At 40.2% G+C, this 19,692-nt stretch overlaps 1 protein-coding gene across 1 annotated transcript; it reads right to left on the bottom strand.

Moving 5' to 3' along the window:
- Window positions 1–317: 317 nt before the first annotated feature.
- Window positions 318–19,608, bottom strand: LOC124998346 (zinc finger CCCH domain-containing protein 7B-like). Its single transcript, XM_047572669.1, has 22 exons — window positions 19,406–19,608; window positions 19,088–19,155; window positions 18,914–18,950; window positions 16,931–17,128; window positions 13,839–13,997; window positions 13,263–13,343; window positions 13,051–13,108; window positions 12,805–12,971; window positions 10,854–11,454; window positions 10,217–10,269; window positions 10,041–10,134; window positions 8,339–8,500; window positions 7,965–8,170; window positions 5,945–6,045; window positions 5,681–5,862; window positions 5,302–5,387; window positions 5,053–5,225; window positions 4,163–4,268; window positions 2,635–2,743; window positions 2,388–2,524; window positions 2,131–2,300; window positions 318–872 (listed from the first exon to the last, which is right to left on the bottom strand). Exons 2-22 carry the CDS (start codon window positions 19,144–19,146, stop codon window positions 680–682), a joined length of 3,132 nt encoding a protein of 1,043 aa, XP_047428625.1. The 5' UTR covers window positions 19,147–19,155; window positions 19,406–19,608; the 3' UTR covers window positions 318–679.
- Between the last annotated feature and the right edge of the window lie 84 nt (window positions 19,609–19,692).

Here is a 19,692-nt window from a genome sequence, read left to right as displayed (position 1 = left end):
TGAAAATGAGACGATAAAACATATCTGTGAGTTGCAAAAGTAAGTGAACCCTTTAAACACACTTTTAATAAAACAATAATAGTTCAAGAGTCTCTGGGTTCTTTTGGGACCTCAGACAGGCGGGAGGGGGACATGCTGGGGACCTGCTCATGGATGTTTCCTGACAGCTAGCTAGCTAGCCGCTAACATCTTTGCACCAGAAACCGTAGCAGATCATCAGAGGTCGAGAGGAGGACTGTTTTTGATGACGATGGTCATAATGTTATGGCTGAATAGTGTAACTAAGCTTAAACATAGCATCAGTAGAAAAACAGAACTCTGTCATGTGAAGAATTTTATTCGGCGGTTCACGATTTGAACATTTCTTACATGATTATCTCGGCTCAAACAAAACAGAAACTAACAAAACTAAAAGCTGGATGTGTGGTTTGATATGAATCTTTTATGAGCTGAGTTTGTGTCTGCATGAGTCTTATTTTACAGGACAGGACCAATAAACGTTGCTCCACACAAACTAAAACACCAGAACTCCATTAATATAACCACACATTTTTTTTTGGGAAAGCAAATAAAATTGATATTTGGCAAACGGTATGAACAGATACTGTGAAGATTTTGTTTTGAAAATCCTTGATACTCTTTGGCAGTGAGAAAAAAAAAGAAATGGCTCGAATAGTTCTCAGTCCTGAAGTAAAAAGTTGTACTTCCCAAAGTCCGACTGCTCGGGCATGATGAGCATGTCGTCTCTGGCTCGGGCTAACTTGCGTCGCAGAAAATCTCGTCTTTCTCTCCACTCCTGCAGCTCCTCCGGACTGTGGGCGTAGTCACAGCTCATTCGTTCAGGACATCCGTCAGCCGACCCATCGCTCAACCTGTGCAAGCAAAAAAAAAAATCGTTATTTCCCAATAAAATAACACGTAACTGTTCTACCCTTGAGCTGGCACGTTCTCCCTGTGTCTGCACGGGTTCTCTCCAGGTTCTCCGGCTTCCTCTGGAGTAAAAGTGCTCGTTAGGTTCATTGTTGATTCTAAATTGGCCGTAGGAGTGTGAATGGATTGTCTGTCTGTGTTCGCCCTGCCCTGTTCGCATGGGACTAGTTTTACCAGTAACTTGTAATAATGAAGAATTATCATGTCACAGTGAACTTCATTGTCAGTTCTGACATGTGCAACACAAATACAGGGTGGAAATTAACTCCCACAAAGGCCCATGATGCAACATAAACTGTGCAAATGTTAAAATTTTAAAAAGGAGGAAAAAATATGTAACATATATACAAAGTAGAGTAAAAAGAGTAACGTGACATTGCACATGACGATATAAAGTGGCTGGTGAAACCCCTGAGTGGAATAGTGCAAAACAAACAAACAAAAAAATAATAATAATAAATAAATTGGATGGAATGAATATGAAGGATGTGCTATAATTAAAAGTTTGGACAGATTTTAAAGAAACAAGATGTCGCTGAACTATTCTCCAGTTTACATGGATGAAACCATTAAATCAATCATTCATGTGTCCATTGTTAAATGTGGAGCTTATTTAAATACTGACAGGACCTGACGAGATCAATAGTATATATATATAAAAAAATGTTTTTATCATCTATTAGAATTTGCAAAGTAATTAGCAGCAGCAGTGGAGTGAGGCGGGAAGTAGCAGAGCCACAACAAATAAACCATAAATTAAATTAGAGTAAAACGCATTTAGTTTGTTTATCCCGTGTGAATGCGCCACATGAACCTCAGACGTAGGAGGGTAATATATGAACCACAGGTAAAACTAACCCGGTGTAAACATCCCTAATGACCTGGATGTACCCCGCTGTTGGAAAAATATGTTCTCTCTTATCTTAAGAGTATTAAATAGTAGAGGAAAGGTCCCACAGATAAGGCCCAGATGCAACCAGCTCCTTTGTTGTGACGAGCTGAATTCCAACAAAGCGTCTCTGTGTTTTCTAGGGAGGATCTAACTGTATAAAAGTGAATGCAACCTCACTGTTGTCAATAAATTCTATTCTATGCTTTAGTATCGACTCCTTGCTGCAAGTACAACTTTTAAACGAGAGAGAAACCTTTCAGCTCAACATTTATGTATTTATTTATCTATTCATTTATTCATCTTCTCACCGGGGGCAGAGTTCGAAGCGAGCTCCGGGGAAGCGGTAGCTCCAGGTCAGAGCCTCGTCTTCCCCCTCACAGCTGAACACTCGGTCCTTGTGCTTCTCGGAGGAAATGTGCTGCTGCCACTGCCGCTCGCTGTTGCTGTGTTTCCCGCAGAGACGACAGTGGAAGCCGGTCTGAAACACAGACAGGGAAGAGTTACATGTCGTCTCACAGAGGACACAAACCTAGCACGTACTTTCAAAAGGAGGCGACAAACCCACCATCGGTTCAGCGTAGTCGGTCGGCATCACGATGCCTTTCTCCTCCGGGACCGGCTGAGAGCTCACGGCTCCGTTTGTTTGGCGCTTGTGTCCGGTTAAAGTCAACCACATGTCGTACATCTGCTGCATTTCCCGCACTACAGGCCCAGATACAAGAGCTCGTAAAATCTCCAAAGAAGAATCTGCAGGTTGCACTAATACATATTAATACATATGTTCTCTTATTATTTTAATTTCCTCAACTCACAGTCGTGGTTCTTCATATACATCCACATTTCTCTCTCCTCCTCGCTGTGAGCAAATGTGCAGTTTCCTGAGTAGTTGCATTTCTTCTTGTCCCGAATCTGGGCGCACATCTGTCATGGAGGAAGAATTAAAATAAATTAACTAGAAAATTCCCTCTGGGAAATTTTGAAAGGGCCGGGGGGGGGGCTACTGCCGGGGGAACCGTCTCTGTCAACATGGGAATCAAACCCACGACCAGAGATAATCAGACATATGATCATCTTTCAATGGGCACTGACATTAAGGAGCTGTAGTCACCTGTGACGGATGCTAAAAGACGGATGCTAACAGATTAATGCTAACACGGATGCTAAAAGACGGATGCTAACAGATTAATGCTAACACGGATGCTAAAAGACGGATGCTAACAGAGTAATGCTAACACGGATGCTAAAAGACGGATGCTAACAGGTGACTGCTAACACGGATGCTAAAAGACGGATGCTAACAGGTGACTGCTAACACGGATGCTAAAAGACGGATGCTAACAGATGAATGCCTACACAGATGCTAAAACGGATGAATGCTAACTCGGATGCCAATAGACGGATGCTAACACAGATGCTGACAGATAAATGCTAACGCGGATTCTAATAGACAGATGCTAACACGGATGCTAACAGACGAATGCTAACACGGATGCTAATAGACGGATGCTAACACGGATGCTAATAGACGGATGCTAACACGGATGCTAACAGATGAATGCTAACACCGATGCTAAAAGACGGATGCTAACAGATGAATGCTAACACGGATGCCAATAGACGGATGCTAACACAGTTGTTAACAGATTAATGCTAACGGGGAAAGGGATGAATGCTAACACGGATGCTAATAGACGGATGCTAACACGGATGCTAACAGACAGAAGCTATCACGGATGCTAAAAGACGGATGCTAACAGATGAATGCTAACACGGATGCTAATAGACGGATGCCAATAGACGGATGCTAACACAGTTGTTAACAGATGAATGCTAACGGGGAAAGGGATGAATGCTAACACGGATGCTAATAGACGGATGGTAACATGTATGCTAACAGGAATGCTAACATGGAAACTTTTCATGGAGACGATCAAGATTAATGAATTTAACATACGTGTTTCCTCGTCCTTCAGTGGCTTAAGACCTGATTCAGATACTCAACATTAGACGACATTAGACCAGAGTTCATGCAGACGTGGACCTCGTAGACCACATTAGACCCTGATTAGACCTGAGGATGTTTCCTTGATCTTCTCTGATTGGCTGAATGAAAACCACCTGCTTCTAAACCTCATTATGTTGTTTTACCATAAATGGTTAAACCATGTTTGGCTGCCTGCACATTTCATCTTTGAAGCAGCTGATTGATTGACAAAATAAATAAAAGTTAATGAGACAAATGTTAAAAAGATTAGTTAAGGCCTTTGTTCATCAGTGTGGGATATATATGATATACATATATATATATATATATATATATGGATGAGGACAAACACCTACATCATAGTATAAAGGGAAGTTCTTGGCATGTGGCAGCGGTCGGACCTGAACCCATTTACTTCTCTCTGGAGACTTGACCAGCAGCACTCGTCTCTCTTTGGTCCACCTGAAGGTGACAACACAAGAGGAGGAGGTTAGATATATGTGAGGTATTTGTTGGGTTTGTGAATATATTTCTCTAAAAAAAAAGATCTGGTTACTTAAGAAGAAACAGAAAAGAAGAAAATACAATGGATGGGACTCGATTAAAAAATGTAATAAAATTAATTAGAGGTAATTAATTGATCTCGATTAATCGCATTTTAACCCACATAACAATATTTTCCCAAAAAAAAGGGTTAAAAAGAAGTATTTTTTTATTTCAATTATTATCATCTATCCAACTATAACTTTACTGAAATATGTTGGATTCATGTTAATGTGTATTTAAACAAAATCTGTGGCGGGAAATTAATATATGAAAAATGTCCCATCAACCAAAGATTTTGAGACCCCACTGCAGTACCTCTGCAGACCCACTAGGGGTCCCCACTGTTGTTTTGCACAATTTGAACAGAAAATGCACGCTTTTATCAGTTGTTGTTGTTTTTTTTTTACTTTAAATTTGCCTTCCATTAGTCCTAGCAAAGCGCTTTCATCTGATTCCTCCCTTTTTGGTAGCTGGTAGCTGTTAGCTATTAGCCGTTAGCCGTTAGCCGCGCTCTGGCGTGTGCATCAGTGTAATCGGTGTACCAGGAAATCGTGCACTGACAAATGTTCCGCGTTGTTTGGAATGCAATTAAATGCATTAATTTTTTTTTTTGTAATTAATTATTATTATATCATCGTAATTAACACATTAAAATCCCAACCGTACTAAAAAACATGCACATATTAGAATTTCTGCTCACATGTGTCGGGCTTTGGCTGAGCAATACTTGAGGGTTTTATCTGGTTCACTGATGAGTCCGTCCCGCCAACACTGAGCGCAGGCGAACTTCATATTCATGTTTAGTGTCTTCCCGCCGCCTCTTCTTCCTCCCTCTGCTCCTTTTGGTTTGCTCCAGTCCCCCCCAGAGGACAACTGGGTAAAAATAAACGCTAGCTGAGTTATTTAATCACAGAAAAACGTTGCACGGTGTCCATAAAAGATTTCTTACTCTGTTTCCTTTCTGTTTGCTTGAGTTTTGCTCCTCTGTCTCAAGATGCTTTGTGGATATTTTAACAATTTCATCTGGGCTGATACCTGCGGAAAACAAAAACAAAATACTATTTTGTTACTGAAAATGTTGATTTCAGCTAAAGAAGATGAATAAACCCACAATGTATATAACAATTATCATTGTTTGCCCATTAAAATATGAATCTATTTCCATCAATGATGCCAAAAATCCTCCTTGTAGCTCTGTTTTGGTCTCCTCCATCTCCTCCATAGCGTTCAGTTCTGGTCTTATACGATTAGCATTTAACCCTCAAACAAAACAGCTTTCATCTTCCAAAATCCCCGGCTATAAAATACTGTGCGTGATGGGGTTTCACCTGTGTCTCGCTGCACCCTCCAGGTTTTGAGCTCTATGATTGAATGAGCGTAGTTGCATTCGTCCTCCCACTGGCAGCCGTACCGGATCGCTTTACGGCACAAATCCAAGAGGCAGAGGACGCTCAGCGGACGAACCTTGCTGTAGTTCACATTAAAGGTGCTCACCACAAAGGCCAAACACCTGAGGGAGACAAAGAGAAGACACATGAGCTAACGAGACGGCGGGATTCGCTGTGATCCGTTTGTTTTATAAACACACTCACTTATTGGCATCGAAGTTGTGATGAACATCCGTGTTGGAGCAGGTGGTGGGATTGGCTCTGCTGCGCTTACTGATGACTCTGGGTTTATTATCGTAACACTCCTAAAGAGAAAGACAAAAATGATCAAATTTGTGTCAAATCTGTGTGCAACACGAGTTTAGAAAAAGGGTTTGAATTCTTTAAATAAAATCCCAGTAAGTAAGTAACAGATTCCAACAGCAGCACAACAGACACGCACGAGCATCTAAACGGAAAAGATCCGCCCACTTTTTCACCTAAAAGTGTCAGTCTTTGGTCTGATTTGGTCTTTTATTGTGTCCTAATCTGCTAATGGCGATGCTAATGGCTAGCATGGCAGTGCTGCATTCCAGTGGTTTGTTTCTGCACATTTAAACCTATAACACTAAATCAGAATCACTTCACTGATCCCAGGGGGAGTTTACTTTTCATTACAGCAGCTCCTGCTCAAAGTGAACCAGTGTTCAGAACAAAGAGGAATGTAGGCAATAAGAATAAGTAAGAGTAAGTGGACAATTATAGTAAAAATACACGCATCAGTGTAAAAACTATAAGAAACATTTATAACAATATGTTCAAGTTTAAGTGAACCTGTGTTTTCTGAGTGGTTGCTCTATAATAACATTAAATATTGGGTGCTGCACCAAAGTGAGTCCAGAGTATAATAATATATAAGAAAATATGTACAAGTATATGAAAATAAATGTGAGTTATTGCACATTATCAGTATAAATACGGGTTATGCACTAGATTTACATTAACGTTACACTATTACGTGGACGATCAACCTTTAGCAGATCAATAAAAAATCTTATTGGTAATTAGGAAGTGTGGCGGAAATCGTCTGGAAGGTAGCACTCTGGACACTTCTCAAAGTTAGAATACACGTGTTCATGTTGCCATCATTGCTGGTTCAACAAAGTAAACAAAAATGTTCAGTTCAGTTCCTTTCCTGTTGACAACAAACACCCGACAAAAAGACACCGTCTCCTCTTACATCACTCTAAGCCGCTCGTGTCCAGTAAATCATCAGAAGGGTCACATGAAGTGAAGACCTCAACAGAAACACCACCTTTGCGGTTAAAAATAACATGCACAGCTCAATGGAGCTATGCCCTCAAATTCAACTTTCTGTCCTTGTCCCAATTTATATGTAACGGAGAAAATGGAATAATTGACGGGAACATGTCCTCCTCCTCCACACTAGGGGGCGATATGTGTCTTTTCAGCAGGTTAATACGGCGCCTTTTCAACAAGAGTCGTTCATGTATCACACCAGCATTTGAAACAACAACCAGATGGATAATAGTTCAGCTTTTTAATCTTGTATATAATGTATTCGCTACCTCTGGTGCAGAGAAGATGGCGCTATCCCTCAGGTGGTTCTTCTACCGATTCTTTTTACCTTCTTCTTCTGCGACCAGCTTTCTTGGTCATAAACCAGCGCATGTGCACACGTGTTTGTCTAGTTGAGCTTATATATCCCGGGGAAAAATAAATTTCCAGTCGCATTATTTGGGTGTCTTGGTGGGAGAAGAAGAACTCGTACATGCACTTAACTTGTCCAGTTAAAGTCGGATTAAGTCACAGGTTTCAAACTCAAGTGATGCTGTGGGGTTCCGTCGACTTTTGTAGCTACGTTATAGCGTCCTCAAAAATCCAAACATTTAAAAGCGATCAATACATTTTTAAGACATTTTAAAATCGTATTTAAGACATTTTATGAGATTTTAAGAGAATTTTAGACATTTTAAGGCCTTAAATTCAAGTTATTGGATTTTAGAATTTTTAAGACGTCTTACAACCCCGCGGATACCCTGATGTTTTTGGATGGTGGGAGGAGACCGGAGTACCACGCAGACACAGGGAGAACATGCACTAAACTGAATCTAAAATCTGTATTTAGATCCCTTTAGAAATTACTACATACGATAACTAGTATAGTATTATTAGCAAACACTGGGTATAAACTAAATAAAATGCGGTGCATGCATGAACCAACCTGACAGAGGAATATGAAGGAGCCCTTGTGTTCCTGTAGGAGGCGTATGATGCTGTTTACGGGGTCCAGTTTGACGGGTTCTGTCTCAAACATCAGGCGTCTGTCCAACGTCCCCTTCCTCTCTTGGGTCCAGACGTCAATCTCCAGCTGGTTGTAGGCAAACGTGCATTTCTCTTCGTACTTACAAAAGCCTGAGTCCAGCAGATCTGGACGAGTAGAAATAGCACAACTCAACAACTTGGAAGTTTCTGATCAATCAAAATTAATGCACAAGACCAAAAACAACACAATCGAGAACTGGAAAACTTTTAAATGTCTTAAATTTAAATTGAACCACCAGAAGAGACTCATACATGAATCGTCGAGATTCTTACTTTTGCAAAGCAGAAACGGTCCAGTAAAGGACGACTTGGTGGGAAGGGGTCGTACTCTGGTCCACGCCGGGGGACAAGCCGCCTTCCGTCTGCACAATAAAATGTCTCGTTTACAGTCGTGGATCAGGTCTGGCTTGTGGACAAAGGAGTCAACCCCTTTACCTAAGAATGAAACGTTACACAAAAATGAAAAAGTTTCAGGACGCAAAAAATTATTCGATTTTCATTTTAAAATTCAAAATCGGGGTTTGAGAAGGGAAAAACAAAACTTTGTAAAAAACGGTAGACTTTTATTTTCAAAATAAATATTCATAAACATTTATTTAATATCAATAAATATTTCATATTTTGCCACAGGAAGTTGGCATTTTCAAAGTAAGATTCGGAAGCAGCTTCGAGTTCCTGTTCATAATGTATGTATTTACTGCATGATCAGACTTTGCTTTTATTAACATGAACCATTTTCCTCAGTTTACCTTTATGTGTACATTAATGTTACCAGAACATTGGTGAATAAATGTCAGCAAAAGAAAAGAAGAAGGGCTTATATTTTTAGTTTGATGGTCGAGAAGATTTGTCACAACTTCAGTGCCAAAGTTACAAAAAGTTGCAAAAAAACAAATCATAGTTTGCATTATTCACTTTAACTCTTTAACTCTATGTTAAATTCATTAATCTTGATCGTCTCCATGAAAAGTTTCCATGTTAGCATTCCTGTTAGCATACATGTTACCATCCGTCTATTGACATCCGTGTTAGCATTCATCCCTTTCCCCGTTAGCATTAATCTGTTAACAACTGTGTTAGCATTCAGCTTTTTAGAGTCTGCAAACAAATATCTCTTGTGGAACAAATGCCTCATATATGTCATGATGTTGGTAAAGCCAGAGGAGGTTACTATGAGGAAACAAAACCTCAAATACCTGATAATTATAGTAAAAATGTCTTCAGATAATTTAATTTTTATATAACAATAATAATAATAATAATGTTTATTTTGTTGCATAGTAAATCAATGCAACTCTGATCTTTTATGTACAAATCTGATGTTGCTTCCAGACTTTTGGCCTGTAGCCTCTACCTGTGGTTTCCTTGGCTAGCTCAGGCTAAAAGGTATTTGGAACTTTATTCTGAAGTGATTTTTCACTTGACGGCAAAACACGGCTCATCATCTAAAGACCAAAGACCTACCTTTTTAGTCTTGCTTTCAATGCTTCAACTGAATTTTATTTTCCTAATTTCAATTACCTTTTAGCCTGGTTATTTTATTTATTTTTTTTACTTATTTATTTAACATTTTATCTTTTTAGTCTGACTTTGAACTAAAAACTAACTTAACTAACTAACTTTAGTATACATTTTAATAAAATTTTATTTATTATAGTTATAGTTTTATTAGTTATTTTTATGTCTGTAGTGTTTCCCCAACTGCTCTTAAATTCGTGTCTGTTGTTTTTTGTTTTATTTTTGTGTAAAGCACTTTCGGATGCATCATTTGTATGAAAAATGCTCTATAAATAAAGTTTGATTGATTGATTGATCTGCAGAAATCTCTGCAGCATATCAGAGTAATGTTAGCTAGCGTTTTGTTTGTCCATTCTTGACCCTGATAAAGAAAAATACCTTGAATTTGAATTTTAAAATAAAAATCAAGCACAGAAATCCTATTAAACCTTCAGAAGGACCAGAGTAACTAACGTACCTTCTCGGGGGAAGCAGAGAGAGCAGGCCTGAAGGAACTCATGGGTGGCGGAGAGAGGGTTATAGATGGAAACACGCCTCTGGTTACTCTTCTCCTTTAATATAACAGAGAGAATAAGATTTCGGGTTAACACGATACACAAAGAAAGTGGAGGACACAAGATCCACCAGACTTACTTTGTAGTGGTTCTTTAGTGCTCGAGTTACAGGAGCTGCAGCACAGTTAGATCCTGAGAGAAATGACAAAGTGTGGTAAATGGGAGGCTTGGATTTCAAATGAGAATGTGACTTGTCTTTTATTTTCACTTCTAACTGCACCTGTATGAGAATAAAAAAGGCCTCATATTGTGTGAATATATACAGTGGTATAGTTCAATGTTGTCACTAAATTTGGGGAAAAATAATTTTGATGAATTTCCAGTAGATTTGTTTTGGCCACCACCACTTTTCTGCAGTAATTGAAGTTTGGATTCACGTGGTTTGGCTTCACTTGGGGGGAAGTGTCATGGCGTCCACTTTTTATACAGTCCATGGTTGAGATAAAATGAGCAATGGTCGCCAATGGTTACCAACCCTGTCAGCAAACATTTGGGTCAACAATGACAAACAAAGAAAATATATATATAATATAATATATATAAATAAGTCCAAATTTGCCTCTTTGCACTTGTAGATCTCTGCATCCACTCACTTCTTAACAAGTCGTCACAAAGAGAAAACAGACAGTTGGAAACATCTCCTTTGGCTCAACTACCTAATTTTAGCATATATGTCCTCCTCCTTCTGTAGTAAGTCACCAAAGAATAATATTTACCAGTTGGGCTGAAATCGGAAAGCGAGTCCAGACCCATTCCCCCAAAGGAGACTACTGGCAAAGCTGCCCCACCACCTTTCACAGAGGGAAACGAGTCCAGGGCGTCGAGGGAGTCAAGCTGGTCCATGGTGTTAATGCTTCCTTTAGGTACCTGCGGACCACCCTCATAGCAGATACCCTCTAGAGGATTCAGCTCATCCAGCAACTCGTCAAGGGATTTTTCCCCTGAATCCAGCTCTATTTGAGATTCATCAACTTCCTCAGCAGCAGCAGCAGCAGCAGCAGCAGAACTCAGCGCCACATCCGAGAAGCCGTCGAGGGAATCAAGATCATCCAGTGAATCCAGTGCAGCGGAGGGCAGGGCTGAGTTTGAGGCGCCCGCACCACCTCCAGTTCCGGAGAGGTCATCTAAGATATCCAGTGTCGCCGCTGAGGTGCTGTGCCCAGCAGTTAAGAAGGAGTCCAGGGAGTTGAGCGGGCTGATGGCCGAGCTGAAAAAGGCCGGTGGTAGCTGAGGCGTTGGGGCGGGAAGGACCGGAGGAAGTGATGATGTTGTAGCGGATGTTTTACCGGGGACTGGGAACGCTGCCTGGATGTGAGTCTGGAAAACACAGGGATACAAAACCCAAGTATCTTTTAATAAAGGGTAAGGGTAAGGATCACTGTAGACCCGTTTCCCTCAACTCTGCAAAGCCTGAGTCACATGAACCAGATGGTCGTCCACTGGCCAGTGCTGGACCATCGGTAAGCCCTACTTTTATAAGCAGGGATCACTGATGGGGTTTGGAGACTTCAGCTTCCTTCACTACAGAGACAGATTCTAGATACATTCAGTATCTTTTATGGTTTTATTGCAGGAAGGGAGATTTTGGGGAGATTGTTGTGTATCTGGTGATACACCATCATCTTATATAGGTTCATTTAAACAAGGAGAAGGGCAGGGTTCAGCAGCACCATATTAGGAGTTGTTTTTCCACTAGAGATCGTTACTAGCTGTTGATCAAGTCCTCTAATCTAGTCCAGCCTGACAGTTACAGCATGTGCACGGTAGCCTTCACGGTGCCAGGCGTAAACCTGTCTCAGTAGCTTCCCACAGTGGTATCCTCCTTTAAAAGACAATACTAAGGAGTTTATGCAGATTATTAGTGAGCTGGGTTTGGTTTTTGAGCTGGGTTTGGTTTTGAGGCACAGAAATTCTTCAGTATTGCTTCTGGGCTGAGGTGGGTATCGGTTTCCAATGGGAAACCTCTGATATATCAACTGTACAACCACTGAATGTTTGTCTGATTAAAAAACATCCAACAGCCAGAAGCTTCCTTATGTTAAGTTCACATTATGAGTGTCAAAGGTACTTTGTGGTGGAGTGACCATTCAAGAGTTGCTCTGTTTTGTAAAATTTACTTCTACCTCATTCTTAGTTTATTTTATTCCTATGTCTATGTCTTGTTCATACATGTTTTTCTTCATCTTGTGACTCTGGGATCAATAAAATGAAACTTGAAACTTGAAGAACTTGTTGGCGTTGTTGTTTGGCTTCATTGGAAAACCAAAAAGTTTTACTTCTAATCAGTTTGTAGCTTCGCCATCTTCCATTGGACTTCTAGTTTTGAACACAAGATTAGAAAGAATGTATTTACAGCTAAGACACTGAATACATGATTAAAAGAGACATACGTCAGAGTCCAAATTAATTTTAATGTTGCTCTGTGTCTCCTGGACGTGTACATTTGGCTAACATGTTAGCGTAGCAGCCTCATAAGAAAACACTGTTATAATGGAGATTTGCAGCGTTAAAGTAACTCACCAACTTTAAAAGAAATATTCAGCTTGGCCAAACTGAGTTTACCACAATAATCTTCTACAAACCAAGGACATCTTCAACTATTAACAGCAACAAACCTTAGTTTACTGGTCCACATGGACGAAAACCAGCACAGAAGAGAGTTTTTACCTCAGCTGGTTCGGTAGGGAAGCAGTCGAGTAGAGTGTCTAAGTCGTCGTCCATCAGCTCAGTATCCTCCAAAGCTTCCACCACGTCTGGAGCTACAGAGGAGGTGGGCTGGAGGTCGCTGGGGGGTGTGGAGGTAAAGGAAGTCTGACAATTTCTGGAAAAGTCGACTAAAGAAGAGCAAGAGAAACATTTATTTTCATCTTACTTTCTTCTCTTGTTTTGTGTTGTTAATGAAGTATTTCTGACCTGGTACAACTGAACTCAGTGGACTCTTGGTGCCATTACTTATTCGACTAACAGGCACCTGGAAGACAGAAGGGAAGACGTTTGAGAAACTTAAATTCTTCTAAGAAGCTTCTGCAGACGACGGATCAAGAGTTGGTTGAAGTCACAGCAGATTCTGAAAACAAGGGTTCACTTACTTTTCATTTACTTTTACAAACAGTTTCTTCACTAACCTTTGCGCTCACGTAGGGTTTTCTAATTCTCAGTCCCAGATGGTTGGTCAGCTCCTGTGCGAGGTCCTTCACCTGTTTGTCCTGTCGACAGGAGAAACAGTGAATCCACTGCCTGGCTATGAGCAGGGATGGGTATGGTTCAGGTTTTATCCATACTTTGGAAATGGTGCCGGTGCTTAATGAATAGAAAATATACAAACTCTGTCCAAAACAGTTTATTTTTAAGGCATTTTGTGATGCGCAAGTTGAACAGAATATTAATTTAAATAATATACATACAAATAAGACTATTCTTGTAATTGTTTGCACATTGCCAATGTAAATCCTATGTCGATTTTGATGTTTTGATAGGGGAGGTACATTGATAAGACTTCTGTCCATCTATGCAGGTGTAGCGTTGGCACAGCGGTAGAGCTAAGGTGGCTAAGCTAATTAAAAACTCTGAGTTGCTTTTTGGTTTGGCGACTACCAGCACCGGTGTCATTATGGCACAGTAGGGTATCAGTACCCATCCATAGCTACGAGTCCATGACATTTAACAACAACAGTGTGGTGTTTAATAATTGATTTCTTTACCTGAGGGGTGCTGAGCAGATACTTGGTGGTGCAGTTGTACGCCTCCTTATACTCCCCCAGCTCCTTCAGACACAGCGCCTTCCTGTACAAGGCCCTGCGACTGTCTTTACACACTTCCAGAGCTTTGTCACAGTCCTGCACTCCTTGGTCAAACTCCCCCTACATGAATTTAAAAAAAAAGAAAAAGAAAAGAAGATGATGATGAAGGATGCAGTGATTGTCTGGTTTTAACCAAGAGGACCAAAATACAAATACTTTGTGATGAAAGTACATGAAATTTGTGTTTAGGTCTTATTAGGAAACATGGCACCTAAAAACATTACCACTGTGGACATGGTAGCGCTGAACCACAACCACCACTCTGTCTAATGGATGGTAGCACGTCTGTGGCTCCAAGTCTCTTAATAGCCTCCTGGGTTGGTGCAATACAAAACAGTCTAAACTCCCCCTTATCAGGCTTTATGCACTTTGTATCCGTGTATGTAGATGAGCCTTGTTTTATAGAATTATGTGTCTTTCCTGTGTCTTTCTATCCAACTCTCTGAAGAACCTGTGTCACTGGCAGTGATTCGGCAACAACAAACCATTTAAAGCAAATGAAAGTTGCAGCAATAACAGGTAAAAATAACCGCTTTGGCGATTGGCGCCATGTTGACTGATCACATTTTTAAGGTTTCAAACAATGGTAGCGACCGACACGGTCCACCATTGTGGATCCTACCACCACATTCACCACCGCGCTGATACTAGTGGATGTTGTTGCTGGTATTTTCTTTTCAAACAGAAGAAGAAAGTTGCTGCATGGCATGGCTATTTCTTGTAATTGTTTGTTCATTGCCAATGTGGGGAGGTCAATCAAACTTTATTTATACAGCACTTTTCCTACAAAAATGCAACACAAAGTGCTTCATACCAAAGAAAAGTACCCAGTGCATCACAGGAACTCCACTCCCTGCCGCAGAGGAAGTTCTGTCTGCACCGAGCTCACAGCATCCGGACGGACTCGTTTTTTTTTGTTTTTTTTTTAGCGATTTACTGCTGGATTTCATGGACCAACAGACTGAGGAATAGCTTTGACCTTACTGAAGTCTGCCCCACAATGACCCCTACACATCCTATTACACCATCACCACTGCACCACTGCACACTTTAAACAGTCTGTTTTCACAGTGCTATGTCCCAAATGTTGCACTAGATTAGTAACATGAGGCAGCTACTGCTTCTTATTTATTTATCTGTATTTGTATCGTATAATTTATCATCTGCCCATTTCTTTTATTGTAAATTATGTCGTAGTTCCTGTTTATAATCTACTTACATTTAACGCACAAATCCATCTCAGGTCAAGTCAAGTCAAAGTTTATTTCTAAAGCACATTTAAAAACAACCGAGGCAAAAATGATGATACATACACTAAATAAAACAGTAATGGAACAAAATTAGCAGCATTTTAAAAGCGAATATAAAAAGAATAAAAGAGAAGATAGAAGGCAATAAAAGATAAAGAATAAAAAGGATGAAAAGATTACCAAGGTTACTCGTCTGGCTGGGACTGAACGCCAAATAAAAAAAGATTTAAAGGGTTTTAAAGTGCTCCGTGGACTGTGCAGCTCTAACCTGGACAGGTAGGCTGTTCCACAGTTCTGGGGATAAATCTCCGTCCCCACGGGTCTGGACCGAGGCACAGCCAGGAGCAGCTGGTCTGGTGACCTAAGGGCCCTGGTAGTCATAAACAGGATGGTGCCAGACCATTTACACGTTTAAAAACAATTAAAAAAAAACAACAACTCTAAACTGTAACCTAAAATTCACAGACAGCCAGTGCAAAGACGCAGGACTAACGTGGTCGCGCCGTTTCTTACCAGCTGCATGTTGAACAACCTGCAAAAGGACGCAATGCTGACTGGAAAAAGACAAAGGCATGAATATCCCCTTCAAAGTCTTGTTTGGGGAGATAATTCCTAACTTTTGCCAGTAAACGCAACACGCTTGTTTTTACTGTAGATCTCATCTGTTTATCAAGTTTAAGGTCACTGTACAAGCTTCTTAGCAAATCCACGGCAACATGAATCAAGTGTGCCAATGGTGCCGTCATATCCATGTAAAAGGATGAGCTCTGATTCATTCTGGTTCATGGACAGGAAGTTAACTTCCAGCCAAGAACGAACTTTGCTGAGGCAATTTAACAGAACCTGAACAGAGGATCGTTGTTTGTTTTTATTGGTAGATATATGTGAATGTCATCTGCAAAGCAATGAAATGATACATTACACCTCTCAAATATAGTGTATAATACGTCCATAGTACCTCAACCAGTCATTGTGCTTTTTTTGTTCACTCACCTGTACGAAGGATTCCAACTATAAATATATAACTATAAAAATATATGTATTATAATGTATCATACTATCTGAACTGCATTTTGTTGCTCTGTACCTGCACACGTGTAAAGTTAAATCTAATCTAAAACACCTGCACCATATCAGCTAAGAGGTCATAATGTTATGCCTGATCGGCGTATGTTCCTAGAGCATATAACATTTTATTTCTAAAGGCGTAAGAGGCAATAAAACTTGTCTCCAGACCTTTCAGAGAACCCAGAGTCTGAAAGTCTCCCTTTTATCAGGTCGAGACCTTGAGAAGAACCCAGCTAATAAACTATGAATATCTGAACGTAAATAACACTGGTTGAGATATGTCAGACAGGCAAAGACGGGCAGCGCCGGTAGAAAACGATAAAAATACAGTTTAATCCGTCTCGAGTCCGTACATTCAACACAAACTGTGAAGGACGAACATTTACTGGATATTAAATCTGAAGCAGAGTGAACATCATTCAAGAAATCTGTCTCAACGCTCTCAGTGTTCCAGGTCATGATATATCCATAAAAACACCTGCAGATGTTCCTACTTCAAACCCTCAACAGTCGTTTATATCTAAAGACTTGGAAGAAACGTCTTCAAGAAACTCAACAGGTCCAGTTGACCTTATTCCAGCTTATTTTTAGGGGGGAAAATTCAAGTAAATATCAGAGCCTGTTTAACTTGTAATTGTTTTCAAGGTGCAGACATGGAGTCAGAAAGTATCTCACCATGCTGTGGTAGGCGGCGGCGCGGTTGACGTACAGACTCTCCAGCAACGCTTCGGAGATCTGGATGTCGTCCGCTTCAGCGTAGTTAGAGACATTCAGGCCTTCGCTGAACTCTCTGATGGCCTGTTGCCATTGTCTGTCTCGGAAGCAGGCGTTGCCCTCCTCCAGCAAGTTGCACACTAACTGGGTCAGGAAATCCTGAGAGGAGGAATAAAACGCTGCTAGTGTGTCTCCCCAAAAAAATATCAGCGATTTAATAATAGGTGCGAGGTCAGAACACGCGTGAACACAAAAGCAGGAAGTTGTCAGAACAGATCAAAGTTTTTAAAACATCAAAGCAGTGAAATTACTCCGTGCTTGAGTGACCGGACTGGATGAGTGGATGAGTGGATGAGTGGATGAGTGGATGAGTGAATGAGTGAATGAGTGGATGAGTGAATGAGTGAATGAGTGAATGAGTGGATGAGTGAATGAGTGGATGAGTGAATGAGTGCAGCAGGTTGTTGTAAAGTCGGAGGCTTAAAAGTACAACTAACCAAACAGGAACTTTTGGAGAAAACAACAAAACACCCCGTTTCTTGCATCACTGAACTAATTTGTCTGATCTTCTTTGCACTTTTACATCATGGTGGAAAAAGTGGACATGAAGGAAACTTACGGTTTTCTGAGAAAAAGTTCCTGGGACTAAAAGTTCTGGGCACTTTTGGTGGAAATTCATGGTGGCTCTTTAAGAAAATGTTACTATTTTGCCTTCTGTATAAACGTAGGGGGAAACATTTGTCACTTTTTTAATATGTTAATTGACTAATTTACCGACTCTTCACAAGATTTGAAGGAGCCATTTAGTTCCCTAAGAGTTCCTTGAATTAAAAGTTCCTGGTACTTTGGAAATGCAGATTTTCAGACGCGACCTACATTTGTCTTTTCGATGGTCACCGTTTAAAATACTAATAAAACCCAAGCAGGAAATTTTAAAGAAAAAAACAACAAACATCCCGTTTCTTACATCACTGGAACTAATTTGTCTGATCTTCTTTGCTCTTTTATATCATAGTGGAAAAGGGGACGTGAAGGAAACTGTTCACAGTTCTTTGAGGAAAAAGTTCCTGGGTCTGAGATCTAAGAGATCTAAGAGACTTTTTCATGCATCGTCACATTTGACCTAATCTTAATCTTGGGCCTTTTACCTCGTAGTGAAAAAGAAGAAAAGTAACTAAAGGAACTGTATAGTTAGTAAATAAAGGTTCTTGGGACTAAAAGTTGTGGGCACTTTTGGTGGAAAAGGGGCTTTTCTTACATGATTCATGGTGGCTCTTTAAAAAGGATAAATAGAGGTGGAAAACAACTGGCACTTTTTCACACATCAGTGCACTAACTTACTTTTATTTTATAGTCCCTTAATTTAAAAAGTTCCTAGTAGTTTGAGTGGAAAGACAAGACAAAGATTTACATTTGTCTTTTAGATAGTCACCATTTAAAATACAACCACCCAAGCAGGAACTTTAAGTGGACAAACAGCGATTGCTTCACCACAATATTTGACCTAATCTTCTTGGGCCTTTTACCTCAAAACAGAAACAGAAAGAGCCTTATAGTTAGTTGAAAAAAAAAGTTCTTGGCAAAAAAAAAGTTCTGGGGTAAAAATAAATGAATAAATAAAAATACAAAATAATTCTTTTAACTACACTTTCACACTAAGAGCTTTTGGATTGGAATAAATCCACATTAGTGACTCATGGAGCTGAATTCTGCATTATTTTCATTGATGTTTGGCGTCATCCTATGAAAATGTGTTTTTTAGTGATCAATAAAAATAAGCAACAAAGCTTTCAAGGAGGACACAGGCAAATCAATAGGAACGTAAAATATGCATGTAAATAAGAGACAGATAAGCTTCAGGGAGAAACAAGAGCTTCAGCAACAACAACAAAAAATAAAAAAATAAAAGCCATGGACAGACGAAGCATTGTTAAGAGCCGGTACCTGGTAGCCCTCAGGGTCTGGATAAGCCAGTGAAGACCTAGAAAACAATAAGTAAATTTACTCAGAAGCACTGACGCAGCTTTTAGGTGTCAACTGATGGATGCGAGTTAAGACAAGATGAGTTTCACTTTCTGTCTGGGTGAAATGAAATGGAAATAAATACACGAAACTCACTGTATAAATGTCAGAGCTTCGCTTATATCCGTCTTTCGCTTCTGTCTGGCAGGATCCATGCTAGTTCACTAGTGGAAGAAAAACAAAAATATTATTTTTAATTTGATTTAAAGCATAACAATGAGCAGATATACATCCATCTACAGGTTAAGAGCAAAAGACAAGCATCTATTTTTGCAGTAGTGTAAAATCATTCTTAATTTACCCGAGTCTTGTGTTAATTTTTTATATTATTAATAATTATTAATGTTTTTGTTTGTTTTTTTTGCGTGTGCGCGCGGGCCCTGGTGAGACTGGGCCAACTTGAGACACACCTACCTGAAGCAGCGAGGAAGTTCATTGAAGCGGAGCAAGGTTTAAATGCGTATCATGGCGATTTAAAATGCGGGAAATAGAGAAAGACACCCGGGGAATAACTGGGCAGTGATGGACGAGGAGTAAACCCGCGGAGGCTGCGTGTGTCACAGTCCTTTTCATGACATCCCCTGTTAAGTTTCGATTCCCTGAAGCAGGACTTTGACTTTCTTCTTCGTTGTTTTGTTGAGTGGTGGACGGCGTTAAGGTGCGTTAAGGCGCACTACCGCCACCCTCCGGGTCAACATGGA

This window comes from Mugil cephalus, chromosome 20, assembly GCF_022458985.1.
Source record: "Mugil cephalus isolate CIBA_MC_2020 chromosome 20, CIBA_Mcephalus_1.1, whole genome shotgun sequence".
Classification (NCBI taxonomy): Eukaryota; Metazoa; Chordata; class Actinopteri; order Mugiliformes; family Mugilidae; genus Mugil; species Mugil cephalus.
This window is presented reverse-complemented; position numbering and strand designations above follow the sequence as displayed.

Coding starts and splice junctions, on each gene's coding strand:
- LOC124998346 (XM_047572669.1), bottom strand. CDS start 19,146: ATGGATCCTGCCAGACAGAAGCGAAAGACGGATATAAGCGAAGCTCTG. Junction 12,972..13,050: donor ACTGAGTTCAGTTGTACCAG/GTCAGAAATACT, acceptor GCTCTTCTTTAG/TCGACTTTTCCAGAAATTGT. Junction 4,269..5,052: donor TCAGCCAAAGCCCGACACAT/GTGAGCAGAAAT, acceptor TGTCACCTTCAG/GTGGACCAAAGAGAGACGAG.